This window comes from Bemisia tabaci, chromosome 5 (assembly GCF_918797505.1).
Source record: "Bemisia tabaci chromosome 5, PGI_BMITA_v3".
NCBI classification, from domain to species: Eukaryota; Metazoa; Arthropoda; class Insecta; order Hemiptera; family Aleyrodidae; genus Bemisia; species Bemisia tabaci.
This window is the reverse complement of record NC_092797.1, coordinates 41,659,610-41,685,232: the sequence shown is the minus strand read 5'-3', so window position 1 is coordinate 41,685,232 and position 25,623 is coordinate 41,659,610. Positions and strand designations below refer to the sequence as shown.

Genomic DNA, 25,623 nt, shown 5'->3' with positions numbered 1-25,623 from the left:
ATGTAACTATCATAGTAATAATACGAAAGTGAGTTATGCATACATTCCACTCTCTCGATTCTCGTAATATTAAGACGCACATACTAAGTCAATACTCAGGATACAACTATAAGAACGCGTAGGAGGTGTTTTTGCCTACTCTCGAGGTTGAAGGCGAAACGGCATCACAATGTGCAGCCGGTCTTCATTCGACTGATTGGACGCGTCGCAAGCGTTGTATTCTCAGACATAACTCGCGTATACGGGACCTTTTGATCAGTGAAATCTAAACCCTCTACATACATATTTCCAAGTGGGCTTTAGTGATAATTTTTCCATACTCGACTTCGTTTTTTAATATTTCGAGATTTTTTTCCTTCCTCCTTTCCTCTTTTAAATGTGTAAAGTTACTGTCTCGGAGAGGAGGGAGGGTCAAACCATAATTTACTCGGATTAAAAACGTAATATCAATAAAGATCTGACATAGCTAAATGCGATTGGTAGTTGTCTCAATTATGGCATCAATGTTACTTGAACAAAGATTCAATTTTGCGGTAAATAAAAGAGTTTAACATAGCCTCTCCTGTAACAGATATGAGATAGCGCTGAAATTATATCGGAAGATTCACTAGGTATTTCAATTTAACATTATCGGTTCTTATTTAAATAAGCTAAGTGTGAGTCTAAAACACTAAAAAAACCAACAGAGTTGATTTGAAATATCTACACTGAAAAAAAAACTCCGGCCGTGGGAGCCGCAATTACGGGCTACTTAGACATATCGTCCGTTTCGGGCTCAAAGGCCGAAAATTCCGGAGCTCCGATTGCTCTGGGTTCAGAGGCCGAAGCTACGGCTCCAGCAGCCAGAATTTTCGGCCTTTGAGCCCAGAACGGACGGTATGTCTACATATATAGCCCGTAATTGCGGCTCCCACGGCCGGAGTTTTTTTTCAGTGTAGAAGAACATCCCCCCCCCCCTGTAATTATTCCTATGGTTCATTCAGTAGGTGCAATCTTTCAGATTTATCACAAATTTCATTACAGTCAACAAACTTCTAGTTGGGTATCCAAAATCTTGCGATCAATCTCAACGGTGAATGTGTTTTTCAGCAGCTGAGTGATGAGTGGTCGCCGAAGAAATCAGTGCCAAAAATTGTCCCGATTATTGAATTTTACCGGTGGTGTGTGTTTAAGTTAATCTGCATAACCTCAATGTTCCTCGGATTACTATACGCAGCAGCGCCTGCGCTACTAATTCACAGCTTAGACTTATAGAGTTACCCTTCGGATGATACTTCTCGTTTGAGTCTGCGAGTTATCATTTGAAAATGGGGACGAGCGGCAGTAAATTGAAGAAGAAGAACCGGAGCCAAAGTGAGTATTTTAATCTTTTTTACACCTCCCGTATTGCACTTTATTTGAGATTTTAATAGACCACTAGACAAGGTACGAATTTCAGCATTCTGATACATGTTTCTTTACCAAAATTCCACGTGAAACGCGATGCGCACAACGAAAATTACCGAAATCAACTCCTTTCTAAGATATTTAATGATTCTTGGTGCGTGAATTGAAACCACCCGCTCATGAAAACTCAATGCTCTACGTGATTCACATCGTGCACTAAACGTTATCATGAAAGTCTCTGCGATAAAAAAAATCTGGCAGCCTCAATCTTGACGCTTTGGCTCAGCTATAGCAAATTACTTATAGTTTGAAAAACACATGTGGGAAATGAACATTGCTCGATTGAGAAGCTTGCTGAAACCCTTGTAGTGCGCGATTTGACTCACGTAGAGCTTTGAGTTTCTTGTGAGCGGGCAGTTCAAATTCCTCGTAACCAATGTGAAATAAAAGTGTTAATAACTCCGTTAGGAGTTGGTTTCAGTAATTTTCGTTGCGCGAATCGTGTTCTACGTGAAATTCTGGTTAAGAAACATGTATCAGAATGCTTAAATTCGCACCTTGTCTAGTGGTCCATTCTGACATGTGATCGCCAAGGCGGCATACTACGTATACGCGCCAAAAATAAGCAGCCTTCGAATGGTATGCGTTCTACCCTATAGCACGGTAGATACGTGCTTGCCCAGAAGCTGAGAAGTTTGCACACACCGCAAACCGACGGATCAGCCCTCTTCAATAATAATAAAAACTGAGATGGGAACATTTCCACATTTTGCCAGCCTCATCCCATCAGCCGTTACCCTCCACACACACACACACACCCTTGTGTCACCTATATCCATAGCCGCCCTGTCGAACAGAAAACCGCTCCCTTTTCCATCAAAGCTCGCTCAGATATCCCGAAAGTTGGCCCCAAGCTGGCCTCCCCATATCGACTGCAATGAGCTGTTGTCATTGCATCGGGGGGAGGGGGAGGCTTTAGGGGGCGCACACGGCACATGCGACAGCCAAAGCGTGCAGATGTCTCCGAGCCCAGACAGAAACTAATCGGTGCGGATGGTAATGTCAACGAGTCCCCGTCAGACTTGAAGGCACTGTTGCCAATATTATACCGAAATCCCGATTTATTATGTTCATCTTTAACAGTTGTCTGCTCGATGTGGCAACAATGTCTTCAAGCTGCGCGCGAGTGTAATGTAAACATTTCCGCCCTCGAACTCATCGTGGTCAATCATTTCCCATCTTTCGCATTTTCCGCGTCATTTTTAGCGGGATTTTAAAAAAATCCATCCGCATTTTTTCATTTTAAAAAGGAGAGAAAATTATTCTAATTAGCAGTCACGGCGTTGCTGTTTGCTTTTGGCAGATACCGCAACGTGGAGATATGAAATTGCATCAAGACCGCAAGACGAACTTACTTCCAGGCTTAATTAAATTGGACAGAATAAAATAGTCCGCGACTGAATTGTAGATACAGTAAAGTAAAATATTGCGGGCTTGAAAGTGGGAGAGGATTCTTTTACGTAGAGTCCAACTGTATGAATAACGCGATGCGAAGGAAAAAGTTTCAACTTCTCGTGATGTGCAGACTTTATAATTAGACGTTTTTATTCTATAAGGAGCTGTGTTGCGCGCAAACCCTATGCACATAGTTCCTTTTAGCATAAATACGTCAAATTTTGTCTATAAGATTTTGGATTTTTGCGAAACAATCATTTAATAATTTCACGTTATTTTATAGAGCTCCATCATCAAGGATGGACTGCGACTAAATTCTTAATATAGACGAATTAATTGCATGCTTGGCTAATATAATCTCGTGAATGAAGTGTTTCTCAGAAAATATTTAATTAATTTTCGAAAGAGAGAGGAGTCAGAATTGGAGTTTATTTCGAGAGGGTGATGATACAGGACCGCCCAATAATAAGGTGATTCTTGTGGGGAGGGGTGGGGGCGCAATGCGGAAGCTTTCGTGATGAGGGAAAAGCCTCAGGATGGTGCAAAATTTAAAAAAAAAAAATCCCCGATATTTCGCCCTGTCGTCCCTAATTGGCATCCCTGTGGTGAAGAATCTACCTCTCTTTTTGGCTCCTAAAAAATCTGTGTTTCATAAAAATGTTTTTTTATTCTTGAGAGATAGATTTTCATGGAAAGGCCTCTTCCTTAAGTTATAGGAGCCTCATCACGGCTCATAGACACAGCGGGTCCAGCACTAATTTACCCACCATAGACAAATAAATCCCAATTGAGGCCGCCTGAAACATGTCAATGATCCTGAGATTTACTAGGATGCTACGTCACCAAGTTCAATTGCGTCCACTTGATATGCAATTTCAATCAGAAATCAATGGAGTATGAAAAGCCAGGAGGGCCGGAGTTCCCAGATCGTGTGAAGGTTAACTATTTCAATGACGTCAGCCAGTGCTCACCAGCCTCAGTCGAAAGTAAAGAGGCCGTATTGAGGTTTACACTCCACTTCCGCTCATCCACCCATGAGTTTATGAGTTTCGAGGAGGACATCGAAACTCATTCGAGACAATCATCAGTATTCATCGATGTTCAGACAGCTTACCCACATGCGGCGCGTCCTGCTTAGCAAGCTCTGTCAAAGCTAGCATGTCAAAAAGACGGTGCCGTATTCAGACTCAGAGAGAGGCCGCGGGGGCATTTGGTGAAATTGAATGGAGGAGCCCAAGGTCCTTATAAAATATGTTTGCAAAAAATATAACCCCTTTATTTTGAAATTTGAAGCAGGGTTAACCGTCGTTGGGAACCAATGGGTCACTAAACCATGAACGAATTTTGACTTGCGAATACATTTACTGAAGGTAAATGCTGCGTAGAACACGATGCGCACACTGAAAAAAGCGAAAAAGTGGCTCGGAACCCGAAAAGTACTAGGGCGAAGTTTGCTTCGTACTATGCGAAAGGTTCACTGAAATATATACAAAAATTCACCGTGACGACCGTTTTCATGTAAAAAATTAAAGTGCCTAATTAAACCTGGCAATGGCTGGTGTGGCTTGATTCCTTCCTGCTTAACACGGTCCAGATAGGAATGTCGCAATCGGAGATACATTATTTTTGGATTTAGGTGTCGATATATAATAGAGAATTTGCAGGTGTCTGAAATTTGATGAATTTCGTGTTTAAGTGGAAACTACCGAGTGAACTGAACACGAGGATAACCTTCGTTCATGAATTGAACACTTATTGGAGAAAATATGACAAAATGCTAAAATACATGTGCTTAATGGGAAATGCCGCCAGATGACGTCACCAGGCTGTGCATTTTCTCACTTTTAAATCTACCCTGGTAAAATTAATTGGCAGTAGAATCTGTGTTCCAAAATACCATAGACCAACAGCCGGCTGTAAGATTTCCAATAGCTTCTATAGCCGGCAACACAATTTCTTGTAGCCTTTTATAGCCGTTGGCGACTAAACAACAGCCTGGCGATAAAGTGTATGCTAAACGTTACTAATTACGGATGCTAGGACTTAGTGAGTTTTTGGACTACCGCTCTCTTTTTGGGCAGTACTATCTTGATTTATTTTGCGAGGAAAGCTCCGTACTTTTGAAGGATGCCTGCCATGTCTAACATGTTGAAACGCCTGCAATTTCGTATGATACTGTGCAATACCTCTGGTGTGAAATAGTTGCTTCAAGCGCCGTGGTACGCTGCGGCGCCGCGCGGCGGGCAGCCAGCGCGAAATGCGCATTGGCCCCTTCAAACCTAACAGGGATACTTCACGCATTGCGCAATGCGTGAAGTATCCCTGTTAGGTTTGTAGGCGCCAGTGTTCCGCCGCTCCGCTTTGTGTTAGGCTCTAATAATTATTTAATCTCGTGGAGTCAGCGTTTTTCAACCCATGACTTTGAAATGTTTGCACACTCTGTATGGATTATTCTCATTTTAATTGATGAAAAAAAAATATGTAGTAAAGGAAAATATAATGTGCGTTTTGTAAATCGTAAGGTGATTCCGTACAAACTTAAGGATTTACAAAGCACACGAATTTCTGCACAATTTCTCATAGCCTTTTACAGCCGATGGCGAAAAAGCAACAGCCAGACGATAAAGTGTAAAGCTCGGCGATAGGAACTATAGTCCGGCTGTATAATTTTTTATCGCTTCATGTAGACCAGCCGTATGATTTTTTCCACTTTCTACAGCCAGCTATGTGATTTTCTATCGCCCTCTTCAGTCGGCTATAAGAGCTCCTATGGTATTTTGAAACGCAGCTCCTATCGCCAATTTTTACCAGGGTATTTTCATACTATTTCCCATATCAGAAAAAAAATGATAAAAAATACTGTGAAATCAGCTCTTTAAGCACTTTTAGATGAATCAATATAAAATTTGCGTGCAAATTCTCCATTGCAGTGTACATACACTACGGGGCTTTGACGCTTTCAATTATTCCAGCCCGATCCGCAAGTTCTGAGCCCATCGGGACTTTGATTGCACGGCGAGTAAAAAATAGCAGGACCATGAACCTCGTCTAGCGGAGCTCGACGTGTTGTGACGTCAATGGAGGTAGGATCGAGGTGATTCACCGGCGCGCTTTCCAACTGCGGAGCGCGGCCTAACTGTGAGATAACCTTCAATATCCGTCACAATTTCTTTCAGGACAACTTACGGAACTGAATGAACAAAACGGATGTAAGAGCGGCGGGCCGAGGTATTTGTTTTACTCATCTCCAAGGCGCACAGTGGGACGGACAATCGGGGAAGTGGATTTCTTAACTAAAACTACGAAATTACGAGTGTTTGTTTCTTTCGTAAAATTATGAATTTCAAGATTATGCTCCGTGAAGGAAAGGAGGAGTTGCGTTTTGGGCCTTTTCCGGCCCCACCTGGATTTTGCTAAATGTTTCATATTTTCAAAGTACTAGTTTTAGGTAGACTCTGTGCCAAATATTAGACCGAACGGAGCCCATGCAAGGGCGCAGCAGCGCCTCAAACCCAAAATCCTGGAATCGAAAAACAATTATTTTCGTCGACTTTTTCGACTGTTATCACTCTTCCAGCACATGATTCTTATGTATTTTTTTGCGTACTTTTCGTTTCTGGCCTTTTTAAAGGCCTCCGATAAATTTTAAGGGGCCTTATGGCCCATTGTTGCCATTTTTGGCCCATTTTTAGGGGTTTTTTTCCATTTAACACATTCAAAACTCAACTTAATCCAAAAACTGTGTACATTTTTGAAAAGTACGTAAAAAAATGAATAAAAAATGTTCAGTAAAATTTTTTCCTATGTTGCCAAATTTCCGAGAAAATTGGTCCCAAAGTGTCGAAAACGGCAAAAAATCGATAAATCGCCGCGTCTAAGGTTCAAGAAAGTGGAGTACATTTTTCATACTGTACCAGATAACAGCTCTTATCCATCCATACAACATACTAAAATATCATAGTTGTACCTGGATTCCCACGATGTGAAAATTGACCGAGATGCCGATTTTAGCGGCCTTTTTATACTTGAAGGCAGCTCTTTTGAATGTTTTTCGACCTTAGTCACCCTCTATGGGTGTGTACTATATGTATTTTTCTACGTACTTTTCATATCTGGCCATAAAAATGGCTTCCTGTGAGTTTTAAAAGGCCTAACGGTCCATTGTTGCCAATTTTCACCAATTTTTAGGGGTTTTTTTCAAGTTTACGTGTGTGAAACTTAATTTAATCTAGAAACCGTGTACAATTTCGGAAAGAACGTAAAAAAATACATAGAAATGTGATTTGTACCTTTTCCCTACGTTGCCAAATTTTCGAGAAAAATCGTCCTGAAGAGTCAAAAATGCCAAAAATTGGATTAATCATCACGTCGGAGGTTCCAGGAAGTGAATTTCGAGTTTTTTTTCACTACAAATAACGTATCGAAAATGGAAAATTGCAATGCATCTCAAGGAACATGTAATGGTGCAGATGAACGTGACAAAACGGGCCCTCAAGGTGCTTTTACTTTATCCTTCACTCCAGTTCACCTCTTTATTCCTGTAACCTCGAGATAATCCTTGGTTCTCAAGATGCTTGCTACAGGCCAAATATACCGAAGAACAGAAAATGCGTGGAGAAAGTGTCCCACGATCCACATGAATGTCATAATTCACTTCCTGGAACCGAAATTTTCACATCGTGGGAATCCAGGTACAACTATGATATTTTAGTATGTTGTATGGATGGATAAGAGCTGTTATCTGGTACAGTATGAAAAATGTACTCCACTTTCTTGAACCTTAGACGCGGCGATTTATCGATTTTTTGCCGTTTTCGACACTTTGGGACCAATTTTCTCGGAAATTTGGCAACATAGGAAAAAATTTTACTGAACATTTTTTATTCATTTTTTTACGTACTTTTCAAAAATGTACACAGTTTTTGGATTAAGTTGAGTTTTGAATGTGTTAAATGGAAAAAACCCCTAAAAATGGGCCAAAAATGGCAACAATGGGCCATAAGGCCCCTTAAAATTTATCGGAGGCCTTTAAAAAGGCCAGAAACGAAAAGTACGCAAAAAAATACATAAGAATCATGTGCTGGAAGAGTGATAACAGTCGAAAAAGTCGACGAAAATAATTGTTTTTCGATTCCAGGATTTTGGGTTTGAGGCGCTGCTGCGCCCTTGCATGGGCTCCGTTCGGTCTAATATTTGGCACAGAGTCTACCTAAAACTAGTACTTTGAAAATATGAAACATTTAGCAAAATCCAGGTGGGGCCGGAAAAGGCCCAAAACGCAACTCCTCCTTTAACGAGAGAACTAATGGGACCACTTTGAAACTTCTGTATCCATGAGGGTAAGAGCTTCTAAAGGTTCCAAACCGTGTTCGACTGCTCTCATCGACTCCCTTCACTGTGCGACACTGTTCCATTAACGACCCCACTGTTACCAAATGGATGAAAACCCCACTTTTGAACTCCCGCAAAAGTTGAGGATTTTTGTATGAATTTATTTTCCTGGCGAATATTTAACGAGAAGCACTATTGGTGGCGCTAGTTTTATGTAAGATCAACTAGAAACTTGTAAATAGTTGCATTAAAATAAATAAATAAATGGATAAATAAATACATAAATGAAATACTAGCGGATACTTGCCACGTCTCAATTGGAGATACAACAAACTATGTACATTGGGCTTCTTTAAGAAAAGCTTATCTGTTCAGTGATGGTCAAATACGTTCATGTATATCGGTTTTTAGCCGAATGGAAGCTGAGTTTCAGGTAGTTTCATCCACCACTCTCTTTGCAAAACAGTGGCGAGGAGTGAATGATCGATTTATCGATATTCCCCTATTTGAAACTGCGGTGAAGAATCGATTATTAAGGTGTTCGCTGCGAACACCCTGTTTATCGATCCTTTTCCATAGGTTTAAATGGCAGAGCAATCGATAGGTCGCAAAGCATGCCATGCCACTGCTGCAAAATAATTTGAAATCAACGACACTATTCTGCTTTCCGCAATTCTTTCCTCTAATTTTTATTCTACTGTATAGATTCCGCGGCATGAAATATTAATTTATGAGGCTTATCCATTTTTGCGGGCCCTCCAGGTGTGTAAAGCAAAGCGCCGCGCCCCACATGGTGCGAGGGTGGAGGGGTTGCCAGATTTTACGTGAATGACGTATTCCACTGCTATTTTTTCGTTGGATACTGTATTTTTATCAAGCAGAATAGCAATAATGGCACAATATGATTTAAAATTCTTTACACCGGGGTAACCTTCACTACGCGCCTCTGGACACCGGACATTCTCGTGACATTGTTGTCGAGTGATCTGGATTACATTTTGCAATAAGGAACCACTATTGTTGACCCATTTTAGAAACAACTTATATGCTATTGGTTTCGCTATGCAGATAAGTGCTTTTATAGAAAAGCCAGAGATATTGGTTCCATGTTGCGAAATGTAATCCAACTATGGAGGAATGTTTTTACTGACGGACAATCGAATGTATGCACCAAGACGTGAAGAGTAGGAGATCGTCATCCTAAGTGTCGGTTAATCGAAATAATAGCATAAATAACAGAACAGGGGGTTCAAAGTTTTGCGAATCGCTCTGTGGTAAACTTCTGCCACGCAGGTGCTAAGTTAAATCGTCTGTTCAAAAACACCCATGCATGCAAAATCCCGCCGTGATGTCTGCCGGAGCTGCCCTTATTGCATATGCGATTGGATGAAGGCGCGTTAACTAGCCCTATGTATCATTACAATGAGCGGTATTCACCCGTCGTTTTCCTAACGATCGAACGTAACTTTCCCCTCGCAAATTGCATTTTTACAAGGAGAATCTTGATCCTCTCCAACTGAAAATTGACTGATTTTTCTTTCGATCACATACGACAATCAAAAATTGTTTCGACAAAAAGTCAAGTAGTACATTCTTGTAAAGGTTTAAAATGTCTGAATCAACTTTGCAACCTTGGAATGGACTTACGTTCCTACGAGAAACGACGAATCTATAATAGAAGGGAGAGTGATACTCTGATGGAAAAAGTTATAGAATTTAGCCATCTCATGCTGCCGTGCTAAGGAAAAACGCAGTATGAGCCTTTAGACGCTGCCAGATTTCCTTCATTAAAAACCGAATTTACTGGTAAAATTTTGAATCTTTTTTTCTAAAATGTTCAGACGATTTTGTACGCAATTTAATCTGACATTTCTAAAGATTTCAACGTTAAATATGCATGAATGTCGTCAAAAATACATATTTTATCAAGGGGAATTGGGCAACTCTTGAATGTTCTTATGACGTTTTTCTTTAGCACGGGAGTCTGCAACGTTTAATGATGAAATACTTAGTATAATCGTACCATAAGCATCCCAATTAACCTGCTGCTGTTATAAAAAGAAAAGTTCTATGGTCCATCGTTTCGAATTGACTTGGCAAAGTCTATCCACTCTGAGCCATATCGTATGTAGTACTGCGATTCATCTTCATCATACAACAAAAGGTCGAACTGGAAATCGAGTGACTAGTTTACGAGCGCGTGAAATCTTTCAAACACACGATCCGAGTCATGCAATACTTGATTCATCTTCACTCCCCGTGCCAACTAGTCGGGGGAACTCCATTAATGCCTGCGGCTCACTGCCGAGAAAGAACTGCTGAGTCTCGGATATGGTTGTGTGAAATATTTCTGAAAGTTGCAAGTCAAATTGGGGTTTTTAAGTGTTAGAAACTGTTTAAGTTTAAAACCGCACCGCCATAGACAAGGCTCAATGAGGGAGCTAGATTGATGACATAGACTCAATCTTCGTCCAACGAACAGAATACTACTTTAATTAATTTTAATTTTCTTTTTGCTTGCTCGAGTTAAGTTGCGTATCAAAATTGGGCGAACTTTAACAGAAACAAAACAAATCGCTTTATAAAAGAAAATGAGTTGGGAGCAGTTTTGAATTCCCTAGTAGTCAATTTTCTCCTGTCGAAAGTAACACTACTGATAAAGGACTCATCTCTCACACACAATGAGCCATTTTTGCTGCAGTTTGCATATGTGGTAAGTCAAAACGCCTTCAGTTTTTTTGTATATGCAATACGGACATCCATCGAGCACGAATAGTTGCATCAATGCGTTGGCATCGACGCGTATCCATTCTCCGTAGGCAAAGACTGCAGCTGCTTGTGTGCTGCAAGTCAAAACGCCTTCAGTTTTTTGTATATGCAATACGGACATCCATCGAACACGAATAGTTGCATCAAGGCGTTGACATCGACGCGTATCCATTGTCCGTAGGCAAAGACTTCTGCTTTTTGTGTGCAGCATGTCAAAACGCCTTCAGCTTTTTGTGTATGCAATACGGACATCCATCGAGCACTAATAGTTGCATCAAGGCGCTGACATTGACAAGTCCTCGCGTCCATAGCAGATCGAATTGGGCTAAGTTTGACAGAACCGCGCCGAGTTGCATTTGAGAGAAAATAAATTGGGAATCGCTTTGAATTTAACTATTTATCAACTCCTGTCAAAAATTCATGGTCGAGAGAAAGTATTCTGAACGTGAGAGCACTAACACGTAAGTCCTTTATCTTCAATTGTGAAGAGATTGAAGGCAACGGTATTTTGATTTTGACTTTTCTCTTCGAAATGAGTGACCTTGAGGTTTAGGTGTACCATTAAAATGATATATTTCAATGCTTGATCCATCGATATTTGGCTCAAAGTTATAATATTCAACACTCAGGATGCTATACTTGCCAAAATGGGTGTTGCACAACCACCTCCTCAGGCATGTTGAGCTCATTTAAATGAAAAAAGGAAGAAAATAATAGAATTTTACCACATTGAAAAATATAAAAAAGTTTTTGTGTGTACGTCTGTGTCAATTTGCTTTTTCATTGGTCATTTGATGAGCGAATCAGAAAACATCATTAAAAACCCCGGAAAATGCAAATTCCAAGAAATCGGGATAAAACGACAAAAATCAGCATAAATATTGATATAACGGGATAAATTGTAAAAAAAAAACAAGATAAATATATAAAAAAAATGATGGAGAAGAAATCGAAAATTCTGCAGCACTTGTTAAAAAAAAAACAATGATCGCGGAACGTAGCAAAGAGCGTGTAGTAGCAGCTTCAGATACGGCCGCCACACAATGGATCGAGTCGATTAGAGAGGTCGGACATGAATTTTTTTATACTAAAACTGCAAATGTTAATATTTATTAAATCACATTGTAAATTTCAAGGGGTGCTGAAGCAGAAAATTTCACGAGGAAACCAAGAAAACCACTTTTAGAACCTCAAATTTTTGTGTAAACGTAGTTATAAGCGTTTAAAATTTCCAAATTGTGTCCGACCTCTCCCGCATTGACTCGATCCACTGTGCGCCATTAAGAGCCGCAATTTCGTCTGCGTTTGACCCGCTGCCCACCTCGACCACTTATCACCTTGACAGAACCCGGGGCAGCGTAGCGCGCCCCTTCAGCCCCGCGTCTCGCGCGTAACAGCCGTCATAAAATTAGGTATCCGTCCAAATTGAAAGTTTAAGCCGGCAATTATTGTCATCTCCACGCCGACGCACCCGTAACTCCTTCCACGCGGCTGAAATGCACTCGACTCCCATGATTTGCCCGCAGGTGGCTCCGTCTGGTTGCGCCTTTCGACCGTTCCAGCTTCTGATTTCGACCCACAATAACACTACACCGTCGTGTTGACCTTACAACTGAGAATATTTCATTATAATTAGAAACTAGTCCGACAATCAGTGGCCGATCGGCCTCAAGGAAACGTCTGAATATATGCTACGGCCTTAGTCGGTGGGATCCTGGCTCTGTACCTAGGACCCACGATATGCAGCCATCAATAATAATATAAGGAGCCACCAGCAAGGACGTCAAACTTTATTCGGACGTATTTCTGCTAAACGGAACTATTTGCATTTAGACATGATCCTTGAGACCCATAATAATTTATGCATAACAGGGCTCACGTCATATTGCACATAGTTCCGTTTGGCAGAAATACGTCAATTTTAGATACTTTGACTGCCTTCCCTCCCCCATGAAAATTCCGTGTTGGTCAATTTTGAGCCCCTTAGCCGTTTTTTTTTGTCTCATCAGACCACGTAGCAGAATATCCACGTTTCCATATAATTTCTATTTATGCTCTTCAATACATTCTATACTAATATTCACCCTTTAATTATCTCTCCTCTCCTTTCTTCCTTCGTACACCATTGAAAAGATGGCACCGAGTACAGCCGCTCCTTGAGCGCCACACTTAATCCGGCCGGGGTTGTATGCAAATCTCCAGATTGCCGCAAAAACTCATCTTAAAGAAAATTCTTCTGTATACATTTATGAGAAAGTCTACGTGTAAAATAAAGAACTACGCTAAGAGACCCAATTTGAGTGTGAATAAAGACCCAGACATCCATTCCATAAAATGAAAAGTTCACCCGCGCGAATGGAAAAATTCGCTCTCTCGGGAAAGGAAGAGCGTGACACTGTGTGCATACTTTTCCGAACTAAGGAAGAACACCATAAAAGCCCTCATATGTTACCAAATTTTGTGCGATGAAAGGCGAATTTGTTTAGAAACTCGTAAATATTTTTCTTCCAATTTTCCAGCGAATTTCAATCGCAGTGCATGCGATCTGAGGTGAAAGTGTGTGGAAACCTCAAGGAGGAATATTTAAAACTTTAAAACATAAAATTATTTGATAACATGTGGAAATGTATGAATTCTCATACGGCGATTTTTCCTAGCGTGTCACTTCTCGTGGGTGGTCAAAAATTCCTTGACTCGCACGAGAGATCGCGACTACTGAATGGGCCCTTGATTGCAGCCAAAATTAAAAACCGATGTGAATAGGCGGGCTTTAATTATCAACTCACCAAAGGCGATGTCTGCCCTAGTCTGTCATTATTCAATGCTTTCACCCACTCGTCTGTCTCTTTCATGCAATAATTATGTCGCGAAGAATTACATTGAATTTCCGCTCGATACTCTGAAGCGAAGATTTTTCAGCTTTTGTGCATAGCAAAAATTTGAGCGCCAACTTCCGGAAGTACCTTTTACATAAATGGAAGATGGCAGTACCTACGGATTCCTAGGGATTTATCGATGGCCAAATGCGAAACCACATATCTCCATTTGAGACGTTTCAGACTTCCTGTCCTACCTTATTTTTTCTTAAGGAAAACTAATCTACATATAATGTCTTGAAAAATTCCTTGATTTTTGCCTTTTACTAGCAGAATATCCTTTATAAATTTCAAGATATAAAATTGGCCTCTTTCTTTCCTAAAAAAAGAAAAAGGGGCAGAAATTTTGAAACACCGCAATGGAGATACGTGGTTTCGCTTAGAGTACCTATATTGGGAGACTACGGATATATCAATAATTTTGAGGTAGGTCATGGAGCTTTAAACGGCCAAAAGGGCAGCCAACTTTAGAATTCAAATTATCCATTGTGATTTAGTACTACAATCGTCACGACCTCTCATTTGTAAAGCACGTATACTTGGCTCAGGTAGTTTTTGCATAAATTTACTCATTTTTGCGAAAAGAACGCTCATTAATGAACATTCTTGGCCATCTTGATTTGATATTGAAATCTGAAGATTGACACACATTTTGTGTGTTACAAGGTTTGCAGCCCTATTGGGCACAAAGAACTCGATATTTCAACTTGTCCGTATTCTTCCTGAGTAGGTACTCTAGTTTTGCTCTTTGGCGATCGATATTGTCTCTGGTTGTGACAGTAGTAGGGCGGATAAGCATAACAATCGTGCATTTCTGGAAGAAAGCATGAAACTTTCAGGATATCATCTTTACCTATAGAAGGTTCAATTTCGCAAGTGAGCCCAAAATTCTGAGGCCATGGGGGCCGGGGGGGCAGGGGGCCCTGATTTCGCTATGTTTTGCCGAATTTTCGCGTTGGATCATCGTGAGAACGCCGTTAACAATGTAAAATGTGATCAAAACCTGTGTAAACGTCATTAATAGGTTCTCTCAAACAGTATCCTAAAATGCTAGCACTGTCCGATTCCGGAGCACCCCTCAAAATGCCTAAAATTCAAAATGGCGCCCATAATAAGGCCTCCGGAATATCGGTATTTTCACTTGTGTATATCGCCTGTCATGAGAGGTATCGTTTTCCATGTAATTTTGGTCGCAGATTTCATATTTGAAGTCAAAACAACCCCCCGGTCAAAATTGGTGCCTCCAATCCAAGATGGCGTCCAGATTTGAAAGGCAGGAGGGTGCATTTTTTAAACTTTTACGCGATAAGGCAAGTGATATGTCATTTCCTATGTAATTTTGGTCGTAGATTTCATTACTGAAGTCAAAACAGTCCTCCGGTCAAAATTGGTGCCTCGAATCCAAGATGGTGGCCAAATTTTAAAGGCAGGAGGGTGCATTTTTTCAAATTTTTACGTGATAAGGCAAGTGATATGTCATTTCCTATGTAATTTTGGTCGTACATTTCATTATTGAAGTCAAAAAAGCCCCAATGTCAAAATTGGTGCCCGAAGTCTAAGATGTCGGCCAAATTTGAAAGGCAGGAGTGTGAATTTTTATGAGAAAAATAATCACGTGAGATGACAAGAGAGGTAGGTATCAATTCATACGCATTTTTAGTCATGCAAGAACAGCTATCATTTCGGATTTTGCGCGTTTAACATCACTTTGAAAACGCAAAGAAACATTGGTGTCTGCTCATCAATTTGATGGATCATAGGTTTGTGCAATGGATTCGTAAGTATGCCTATGCTTCGATCGCACTCGATGGAGTAGAGACCCACCAACTGAAACCGACTGAAAGTTTTCCAAATTATTTTCGGTACTTATTAATTGTTCATCCTCTGAGTCTAGGGCATCTGAAATTGAGTTCAGAGTTTTTGTGCAGTAACCAGCAAGAAACCTCACTATTAGTGGCTCATCATTTTTCACTTGTCAGCCATGATGGCAATCATCTTGTTTATCTCGTTTCATTTTTGTGTAAAAGATTTTTTTTACATTTCATTTAGATTCATTTTGCTGACTAAAAATGCGTATGAATTGATACCTACCTCTCTTGTCATCTCACGTGATTATTTTTCTCATAAAAATTCACACTCCTGCCTTTCAAATTTGGCCGACATCTTAGACTTCGGGCACCAATTTTGACATTGGGGCTTTTTTGACTTCAATAATGAAATGTACGACCAAAATTACATAGGAAATGACATATCACTTGCCTTATCACGTAAAAATTTGAAAAAATGCACCCTCCTGCCTTTAAAATTTGGCCACCATCTTGGATTCGAGGCACCAATTTTGACCGGAGGACTGTTTTGACTTCAGTAATGAAATCTACGACCAAAATTACATAGGAAATGACATATCACTTGCCTTATCGCGTAAAAGTTTAAAAAATGCACCCTCCTGCCTTTCAAATCTGGACGCCATCTTGGATTGGAGGCACCAATTTTGACCGGGGGGTTGTTTTGACTTCAAATATGAAATCTGCGACCAAAATTACATGGAAAACGATACCTCTCATGACAGGCGATATACACAAGTGAAAATACCGATATTCCGGAGGCCTTATTATGGGCGCCATTTTGAATTTTAGGCATTTTGAGGGGTGCTCCGGAATCGGACAGTGCTAGCATTTTAGGATACTGTTTGAGAGAACCTATTAATGACGTTTACACAGGTTTTGATCACATTTTACATTGTTAACGGCGTTCTCACGATGAATCAACGCGAAAATTCGGCAAAACATAGCGAAATCAGGGCCCCCTGCCCCCCGGCCCCCATGGCCTCAGAATTTTGGGCTCACTTGCGAAATTGAACCTTCTATAGGTAAAGATGATATCCTGAAAGTTTCATGCTTTCTTCCAGAAATGCACGATTCTGGGAACTGTTTCCCCTTATCCGCCCTACTACAGAGTATCTCTACGGTGGTGTAACAACCAATAGCGTGTATCGCTGCTGCGCGTGCTGAGAAAAAACGCCGTATGGACATTCGAGATTTGCCAAATTTCCCCAAATTAATCATGTATTTTGAAGAAAAATCTTGCATATTTTAACTTGAAATTTTCGGGTATTTTAGATCAAATTGCGAATGAAATCGTCCGAAAAATTTAAAGCAAAACATTAAAAAAATCCCGAGTCGATTCGGTTTTCATTGAGGAGAATCTGGCAACGCGTGAAGGCTCATACGGCGTTTTTCCGTAGCACGGCAGTATGGGCCACGTTCATGAACTCAGATTAGAGGGTTACGACGCGACGCATACACGGAGGATCCAACTTTCCGCAGTTTGATAAAGTCGTTTGAGGTAACGTCTCGCCGAAGGTGGCGCAGGGACGCAGTCACGATTCGCACACTACATCATAACGCTGCTCCTCGCTCAAGGTAATGGGATTTCCGCGAGCATACGCGCGTAAACGTAAAGAAAACAAAGATGGTGGCCAAAGTTGCACTAACAGCGTTATCGCTCAAACCGTGAAGAGTAAAGCACGTTACAGGGCGAAAGCTGATTAAGGCGAAGACAAGGAGGATAATGCGACTTTCCTACTCCGAGGTAAATTATATTACCCTCGAGGTTGCCTTCGGTCCTGTTCGGCTCATTTCCAACAATTCGTTCCAAGTTCGCCACTTCCCATTTAGACGGCGTTGTCAGGTGTGACAGTTCACGGGAAGAGGTCTATATGGATTGCATTTTGCAAAAAGGAACCATTAGCATTGCAATGTTGCTAAGATTGTGCAACTTCTTTTGTCTTGGAGGAAAAACCCGATTATCCCTTAATAGTTTCTATTTTACTCGCTAAAAACTGTAAATTTAAGACAAAAATTACCATCTAAATTTCATAGTTTTTCACGATTTCCGCAATTTTATTGCAAAGAATGAAGTTGCACAATCTTAGCATCATTGCAATGCTAGTGGTTCCTTTTTGCAAAATGCAATCCATACGTCGCAGGCAAATAGTCAAATCAGGCATTTTATCAAATGCTGGGCAAATAGTCAAATGCTGGGCAAATAGTCAAATGCCTACACTGGAAAAAAAAAAAAAAAAAAAAAAAAACACATTGGATCTAGAGTCCAGACTCTTAAAAACATCGACAAGAATGCCTGGTTTGACTAACTGTCTGCGACATATATCTATAGTGAGACGGATATTTTCGGACGTCATCTTGCCTTTGGCGATACTTGTAAAAATGGAAACTTAAAATACGCTTTGAACCTGTTTATCGTAAGTAAAAATTCTTCAAAAATCAGGAGAAACCCTTACGAACTATGCTCACATCTTCTTTGGCTAAACAGTTTAATTAACAAATGTTATACATTCTCAGGTTATTCTGCAACAGTCTGGAGACATTGGCTAGGAACTATGAATATCATTTGAAATCATATTTAAATGAATTGAAAAGTTTTGTCCCTTATTTCTAAGAACTTCAGTCCAACGTCTTTGCCAAAAACAGCAATTCCCTTGTCTTTTGAAGAAATGTGCAGTTCTCAATGAGTTTTGACTGCTTTACTTAATTTACTACTTAGAACGTTTTATACAAATGAGGCTCTTCTCCGGAATAACGTCACCTCAGCAGCATCTTTCAAGCATTTCTCATTTTCTCGAGATCAAAGAAAAATAAAAGGAATGCCGGAATGAACTTGTTTAGAACATAAAATCGACAAAAAAATTTAATTTTGTCAAAAGATGGCACCCTAATCTACGTGACAAATATTTATCATTCTTCTTCTAACTCTTGCTTGGGTTTTTAGTTGTATTATACATGTTCACCAAATAGATTTATCGGAAATGATATTCTTGCACCACGATTTAATTGCTGTTCTCGAGGAAGAAAGTCCTCATCACAGCTGGACCTTTTTTTTTGACGAAGCATACATGTATCAAAAATCCCTGAATATAACGATCTGTGGCAAGTAGGTGACCTCTATTTCCGCCCTAGTCCGCGGATAAACTACATCTGATGAGCGAGACAAAACGAGCAAAGAGAAGAGGAATATGGACAAAAATAAATAAATACATTTGAGGGGGCGAGTGGCTGCACTTATATAGAGCGCATTAGCGTAAGACCTTGGGTAGGGTTCCTCGATTAGGAGATGTACACTATAAAAAAAAGAAGGGAAAAAATCCACCACGCATAATGGATGATTCTCTGAGATAAAATGTTACTTTCAGAAAGATAACAGGCTTAATCTTAAGTCACAACTATTTTACACTTCTTTCAGCGGCGAAGGTAATAAAAAACTGTCGGCGAGGCAGGCAGGTGGTGAGTGGGTGTGATGTATTTAACCTCAGTTACCGTGAGTGCCCTGTGCTTTTTACATTGTTATCTTGACTTTTTATCAGGCGCATTTTCTTGCAACGCGAGTTCCTTTGTCTATTGTGTCCTGTATATGTATATACTAAGTATCCGAAGTGAAAGAAATAGATCAATCAATGCTAATTTATCCTTTCAGGACGACTTAATTTTCCTCCAAGCACAGTGTAAATATTTCGGGTTGTGCTTGCCTACAAATAAGAAACGCGAGAAATGAGTAACAGAGGCATCATGCAAAAACCTTCAAATCCCTCTGAAACATTTAAATGGGGAAAAAAATGCGTGAAATGTAGGTTACTTTTTATGAAAAAGCTTCGAGAGAAAGCATTATTTTACATAACGCCTCTACGATTTATTTTTCTTCTTACTGCAATTTATGACGAAAGGGTTGGCATTGCCGCATTGGGTATTCGCAAAACTTCCGAAACATTTAAATGGAAAAAAATGAATGAAACGTAGGATACTTTTCATGAAAAAACTTCGAGAAAAAGCGTTATTTTAAGTAACGCCTACATGATTTAACTTTCTTCTTACTGCAATTTATGACGAAAGGGTTAGCATTACAGCATTGGGTATTCGCAAAACTTCTTTTGTCCTTGTCCCCTTTACTATATGCTATTCGCTTACCCTCCACGTCATAGACGAACGCAGTGGGAATCAAAAAGAGCCACCCCCCTCTTCTCTTCATTTTCTGGGTTCCAGAAAAAAAGGCATGGGGTAAAAGAAAGCAAAAGGAGGGAGGCAAACCGCAGTTTTTTCGCTCAAAATTAGGAATCCTTCCTCTCTCTTTTTCGATTTTATAGAGTCCGCGTACACTGTACCACGGTTCCCGTTTTGAGAAACTCTTGTATTCAATATTCAAATTTGAATTTTTGCTTTCTAAATTTTATATTCTCTTCTCACTTGCATTCAATGTGTACACAAGAAAGCGCCTCATTAATGTTTTGTTGTGTCCTGTAATTAGTGTTCGTTAGCCACGCGGCGGACCACTCCATCAACTCATGAGTTGAAAAAATAAACCAGTAGTTTTCGGAGGAAAAATAAATCTTTCAAGACGGCAGAATTCATTCGTGTTCCCAACACTATCTCAGCGGTGTTTATTTTTCCTATCCCATACATATGATCGTATTTACTTATTAGATAGATGCACTGACACACTTTACATTCCACGAACATTCCCATCGTTTACGCGTTCTCATAACGTCCTGGCGCTCTCCTCATATTTCAGCTCTACCGCGTGCTAAGGGAGAACGCCGTATGAGCCATCGGGTGTTGCCAAATTTCTTTCGACAAATCACGAATTTTCAGGAAAATTTGTGCATATTTCTCCTCCGATTTTTCACAGGATTTCGTTCGTACTTTGATCTAAAAAGTCTGACAATTTCAAGGAAAAGTATTCATAATTTTCTTCAAAAATAAATATTTTCAAAGCAGAAATTTGGCAACTCTCGAATGTTCATACGGCGATCTTCCTTAGCTCGGCAGGGTTGTCGTCAGCAGTTGCGCATCTTCTTGAAGGATCTTTTGAGAAATTCCTCTCCGCTGCTATACTGCTGATCGATCTTGTGAATGACTCCAGTGTTTTTAGCGATTTTAACTTGCGGAATAATAGACCCGCCCATGTTTTCGATGGTAAATTCTCAATTTCTGGTAATTTTTAAAAAAGTCAAAATTCAGAGTAAGGGGAAAATCATTAAGAATAGTGTTCGGCGGGAAATTTTTCTTTGAAACATCGTTTTGTTCTGCAATTAAAATTATTTGCTCATTAATCGCCAACGGGTGATTTCGACGATTTTGCTGGTTGCGAAGCGGCCTATGGGGGCATGCAGCGCCCTAGGGAGGGGTTGTTCTCTTTAAAATTGTTTTTGTTATGGTCAGGGCCGGATTAAGGGGGTGGCCACATGGGCCACGGTCCATTGCGGCAAATTTTGCAATTTTTTTTTTTTTAATGTAGGTATAAACATAAAATTTCAAACGGGAAAAGGCGACAAAATCTTGCATTTCCTATGAGTATCGAGATTTTTAATTTTGTCGTTTTGCGGTGATACAAGGGACAGACAGCACCTTTAATTAGTCGAGTTACATTATGAGAGAAACCAAACACGCAATTTGGCCAGAACGCTCATTTATTAACATTCTTGACCGTTTTGGTCTGACATTGCGGAATCTGAATTTTGTCAGTGACATTTTTGTATCAGGACACAAAAATGACCCTTTCATTTGTCCAGGTGAGAGAGAAACCAAACAGCAAATTTGGCCTGGAGCGGCGCGGCGCAGAGAGCAATGATGACGAGGACTTGAGATGAAAAGGAGAGGCCCTCGGCGCGGCGGTCGGCATGTAACACATATTAGCGCCTACAAGACTGCATGAACACTTCACGCATTGCGTCAAACACAGTGCGTTCAGCAGCGGTCGACGTGAAAGGCGTAGCGCCTACAAGAGTGTAGGAATACTTCACGCATTGCGCCAAACAAAGTGTGATCAGCACGGCGCGGCGGTGAAAGTTAAAATTATTGAACCACATTTATGATTGTCCATTCATAATTTTTTCGTTCATTTCTTATTAATGGAAGGCATTGTCCACACAGAGACAGGTTTACGGAACTTACCTAACTTTCGCGCCAAGTTCCGTGAATTTTTGCTAGTATTGTTGACAGGGCTTCCGCAAAAAACGTATCCAACACGAGTAAACGCGTCCTATGCATCTCTCTCCTTCCGGAACGTTCACTTGACGGTTTTTATTGATGTTTCAAAACGAATGAGATGGGGGCGGAAAAATACAGGCGGCCCATGGGCGGCAAGTACTTAGGTAAATCTGGCCCTGGTTATGGTGTTTGCAAACACTTCCATTGAGTTAACTTATAAAGGTACAGCATTTTTAGATGCGAAACTTAATGTTGTTTCCTCTAATGTTCACAGGCATTGCATGGAGCTGCCGGTTCCCTTCATTGAGTTCGCTATCGCGGCGGAAAATGACGTCCAGTCCTCATCTTGAGATCTCACAGTGGCTTAACATCCTTGAACTGGGAAAGTATCAAAAGTTGTTTGACAAGCATCAAGGAATTGAGGTAAGCTGTACTTGTAGTTGTGTCAGGGATTAAAAAATCCGCAATCCTTATAAACTAAAATGTTTTTCCCGTCAATGGTCATAGATTTATGAACGGTAAAAATTGTTTTAAATGCCAAAATTTCCGTCTGGAAACAGGAAACAGCTCTAATTTACTAGTGCTCTGCTCATAATGTAAACCCCTAAAATGGCATCAATCAGAATGCTTCATTCATGAAAAAAGAATCGTGGGATCATGACTTGCATTAAAAAAAAAAAAATAATAAAAAAATAAAAATAAAAAAATAAAAAATAGTACCTATTTATCGTTCTAAGTCTTCCTTATCTTTCTTTTTTTGCTCGTATTCTTATTTCTTATGCTTATTCTTCCTCTTCTTCTTCCTCTTCTTATTTTTGATTATTTTACTTCTACAGTAACTTCGTCCTTTTCCTCGATTGCTTACATGTATGTCCTCTTCTCGCTCTTATATTCTTATTTTTTCTCCTTCTATTTCTTCTTATTATTATTCTTCTTCTTCTTTTTCTTCCTCTCCTTTTTTTATTATTTTACCTCTACTGTAACTTCGTCCTTTCTTCGTTTTCTCATATATATGTAATAGGAATATAAAAGAGTGCACCAGAATATGTCTGAGACCTTCCTCACATGTTTATGATTGGACGAGGTAAAAATTATCGCAAAAGGGTGATACTGTAGAAATACTCTAGAGAGTTAGTGCGTCTCTACTTATTATGAGGGAGAGGAAATAAATTCGTTTACCTCAGCGCGTTTCCCCGCTTACCCTGACGATGATCCCTTAAGGGTTTGCTTTGCGCTGTTATGAGTTGGGTTGGGTCTGGTCTTGCGCTGTTAAGCGAATTTTCCGGCAACCCTCCTAAAACCAATTTCCGAGCGTCTGTCAGGAGTCCCCGAGTCAAACAGAGCTCTCAGCAGCCACATAAACATTTATGTGCTATCTCTGAAGTTGCCAAGCCTCTTTTATTTTTACCTTGACGTATTTTGCACATGTTTCCCTAGCTTGCTACAGTATCATTAGCCGACGAAAACAAAGAAAACTAGGATAGTAGGATAAAATGTAGGATAGACTCATATATAACAGAGATACAATCAGATGAAAAAGAATGCTAATTGCGGACAAGATAGCTGAAAGAGGTGAAGATACCCCAAAAATCTGTCACTCTGAATCGAACAAAAATATAAAACAAACTTGGAATTATGAAAATCAATCAAAATGTGCGGCCAAAGAAGAGAACGAATTCCCCTAAAATTCTCATTTTATTAGCATTGTTTTTCATCTTAATACGAGCCCATTGATACTCAGGGCCGGATTTACATACTTGCCGCCCACGGGCCGCCTGTATTTTGCCGCCTTCTCTCATTCGTTTTGATAAATCAATAAAAATCATGAAGTGGACGTGCATAAGACGCGTTAACTCGTGTCGGACACATTTTTTGCGAAAGCCCTGTCAACACTACTAGCAAAAGTTCAAGGCACAGGCACTTTGCGCGAAACTTAAGTTCCGTAAACCTATCTCTGTGTGGTCAAGGTCTTCCATTTATAAGAAATGCACGAAAAAATTATGAGAGAACAAACATAAATGGGGTTTCATAATTTTAACTTCCGCCGCCGTGCCGCGCTGACCGCACTGTGTTTGGCGCAATGCTTGAAGTATTCCTACAGTCTTGTAGGCGCTATGCGTTTCACACTGACCGCGCCGTATTTGACGCAATGCGTGAAGTATTCATGCAATCCTGTAGGCGCTAATGTTTGTTATACATATGCCAACCGCCGCACTGCATGAGGGCTTTAAAAAAATGGTACAACAATTTTCAAACAGTATCGCACGAATTTAAAAGCTAAAAATAAGGCTCTAACTCCCCTTGCCTACTAAAGTGGAGAGTGCGTGAGAAAATACATTGAATCAATAAAGTGTATGCAAAGGGGCGAGAGATGGAAAAATACGTAAAGTTTTCATCCGGCAAGGGGCTTTGAATCAATAAAGCTCATGCTTGTCTTTGCGCTTTTTAGAGGGGAAACTTTTCATGATTTTAAATCGGATCGGAAGTCTCCGTGAAAACTTTTATGTCTCATACTTATGTTGTAAAAGTAATGGAAATAGAGTCATTAGTATTTGAGCAGTTGAAATTCCAAACTTGATTATCGCCATCTAGAATTGCTCATGGTGTTTTTCACGGTAAAGCAATCGAAATATCCTCGCTTAATCGACTTCAATGACGAACTTTTCTCCAGGTTTTGCACTTAATTTTATGACAGGAATTTCTCAGGCTCTTTGTTCCCTGCTAAACAGGGGGGAAAGCGTTCAATCTTAGCAACACCTGATGACGCTTAGGTACCACGATTTGAGTTTTTACTCTTCATTTAATTTTTCTTTGACTTTTTCGTCAGTTTTACATTCCTCGCATTTTAAACTCTTTTGTTGGCAAAAAGACACGAATTTGTTTTAAATTATCGAATTCCAATTTATTTTAGAAAACTATCTTCTTATGGGTTTAATGTCGCTCTGCCATTTCATACCCGGTCTTTCTTTTCATCGCATGTATTTATGCAGGATAAGAGAGGAAAGCAGTATCAGAGGTACACGAGTTATATTTTTTTATTTTTTTCGGTTACTAATATTCTGTCCAATTATTTTTACGTGATATTACGTGATTATTTATTTTATTGATAAGCAAGAAATACTAGCTCAGCTGGGTAGCCTAAGATAATTTTTAATGAAGACCTTTAGTCAGAATTTAAATTGCAAAATGCATGTAAAGATTTTGTATAATCTGGGATCTTTTTGATAAAATTATAATTTTTCTTTTCATTTCAGAGTATTCTTGATTACACGGAGGCTGACTTGAAGCAGTTGGGTGTAAAAAATGCAACGCATCGTGCCAGGATGGTGGCCAGCCTGGTCGCGCTTAGCACCAAATACAATGAAAGTAAGTATTTAAGATGCCATTTAATTAATCATAAACGGAGATGATAAGCGTAATTTTAACCTGGGTCAAACATATACGTATATTTGCCTCGCCTACGTATAATTAATTAACCACGTACGCTTCAAAATATTCTCATACTTCTATGAAGCAGCAAATTCTACTAAAAAAAAGAGTATCCTCTCGCCTGCTGCATGGCAATTGAATCAATTTTTAATAAACTTGTTGATTTTTGACGAGAAAACTTACCTAAAGGGTACGTTCAAGTTTCAAATAAATGGATCTTTTTCTGATCTAGCGCGATTTTAACAAAATTGTGAAGTCATCCTCTCGAAAGGTAAACTCTAAAAAAAATCACTTTCAGCTGCAAAATCTGTGGTTTACTGTCGCATATAACACATTAGAAATTAGGAGGCAGTAATCGTCGCAGATTTTTTTTCTTCTAA

At 39.9% G+C, this 25,623-nt stretch overlaps 2 protein-coding genes across 2 annotated transcripts in view; one reads left to right on the top strand and one right to left on the bottom strand.

Annotated features, from left to right (window-relative positions):
* LOC109039133 (uncharacterized) overlaps positions 1 to 25,623 on the bottom strand; it is a 424,526-nt gene that overhangs the window by 281,613 nt on the left and 117,290 nt on the right.
* LOC140224724 (uncharacterized) lies at positions 986 to 25,623 on the top strand. The gene is made up of 3 exons (XM_072301127.1): positions 986 to 1,353; positions 22,089 to 22,237; positions 25,069 to 25,623. Exons 1-3 carry the CDS (start codon positions 1,308 to 1,310, stop codon positions 25,222 to 25,224), a joined length of 351 nt encoding a protein of 116 aa, XP_072157228.1. The 5' UTR covers positions 986 to 1,307; the 3' UTR covers positions 25,225 to 25,623.

What these genes read in the sequence shown, in the direction of transcription:
- LOC140224724 (XM_072301127.1), top strand. Translation starts at nt 1,308, where the DNA reads ATGGGGACGAGCGGCAGTAAATTGAAGAAGAAGAACCGGAGCCAAA. An exon ending in GAAGAAGAACCGGAGCCAAA is followed by an intron (nt 1,354 to 22,088) that starts GTGAGTATTTTA and finishes TAATGTTCACAG; the next exon opens with GCATTGCATGGAGCTGCCGG. An exon ending in ACAAGCATCAAGGAATTGAG is followed by an intron (nt 22,238 to 25,068) that starts GTAAGCTGTACT and finishes TTTTCATTTCAG; the next exon opens with AGTATTCTTGATTACACGGA.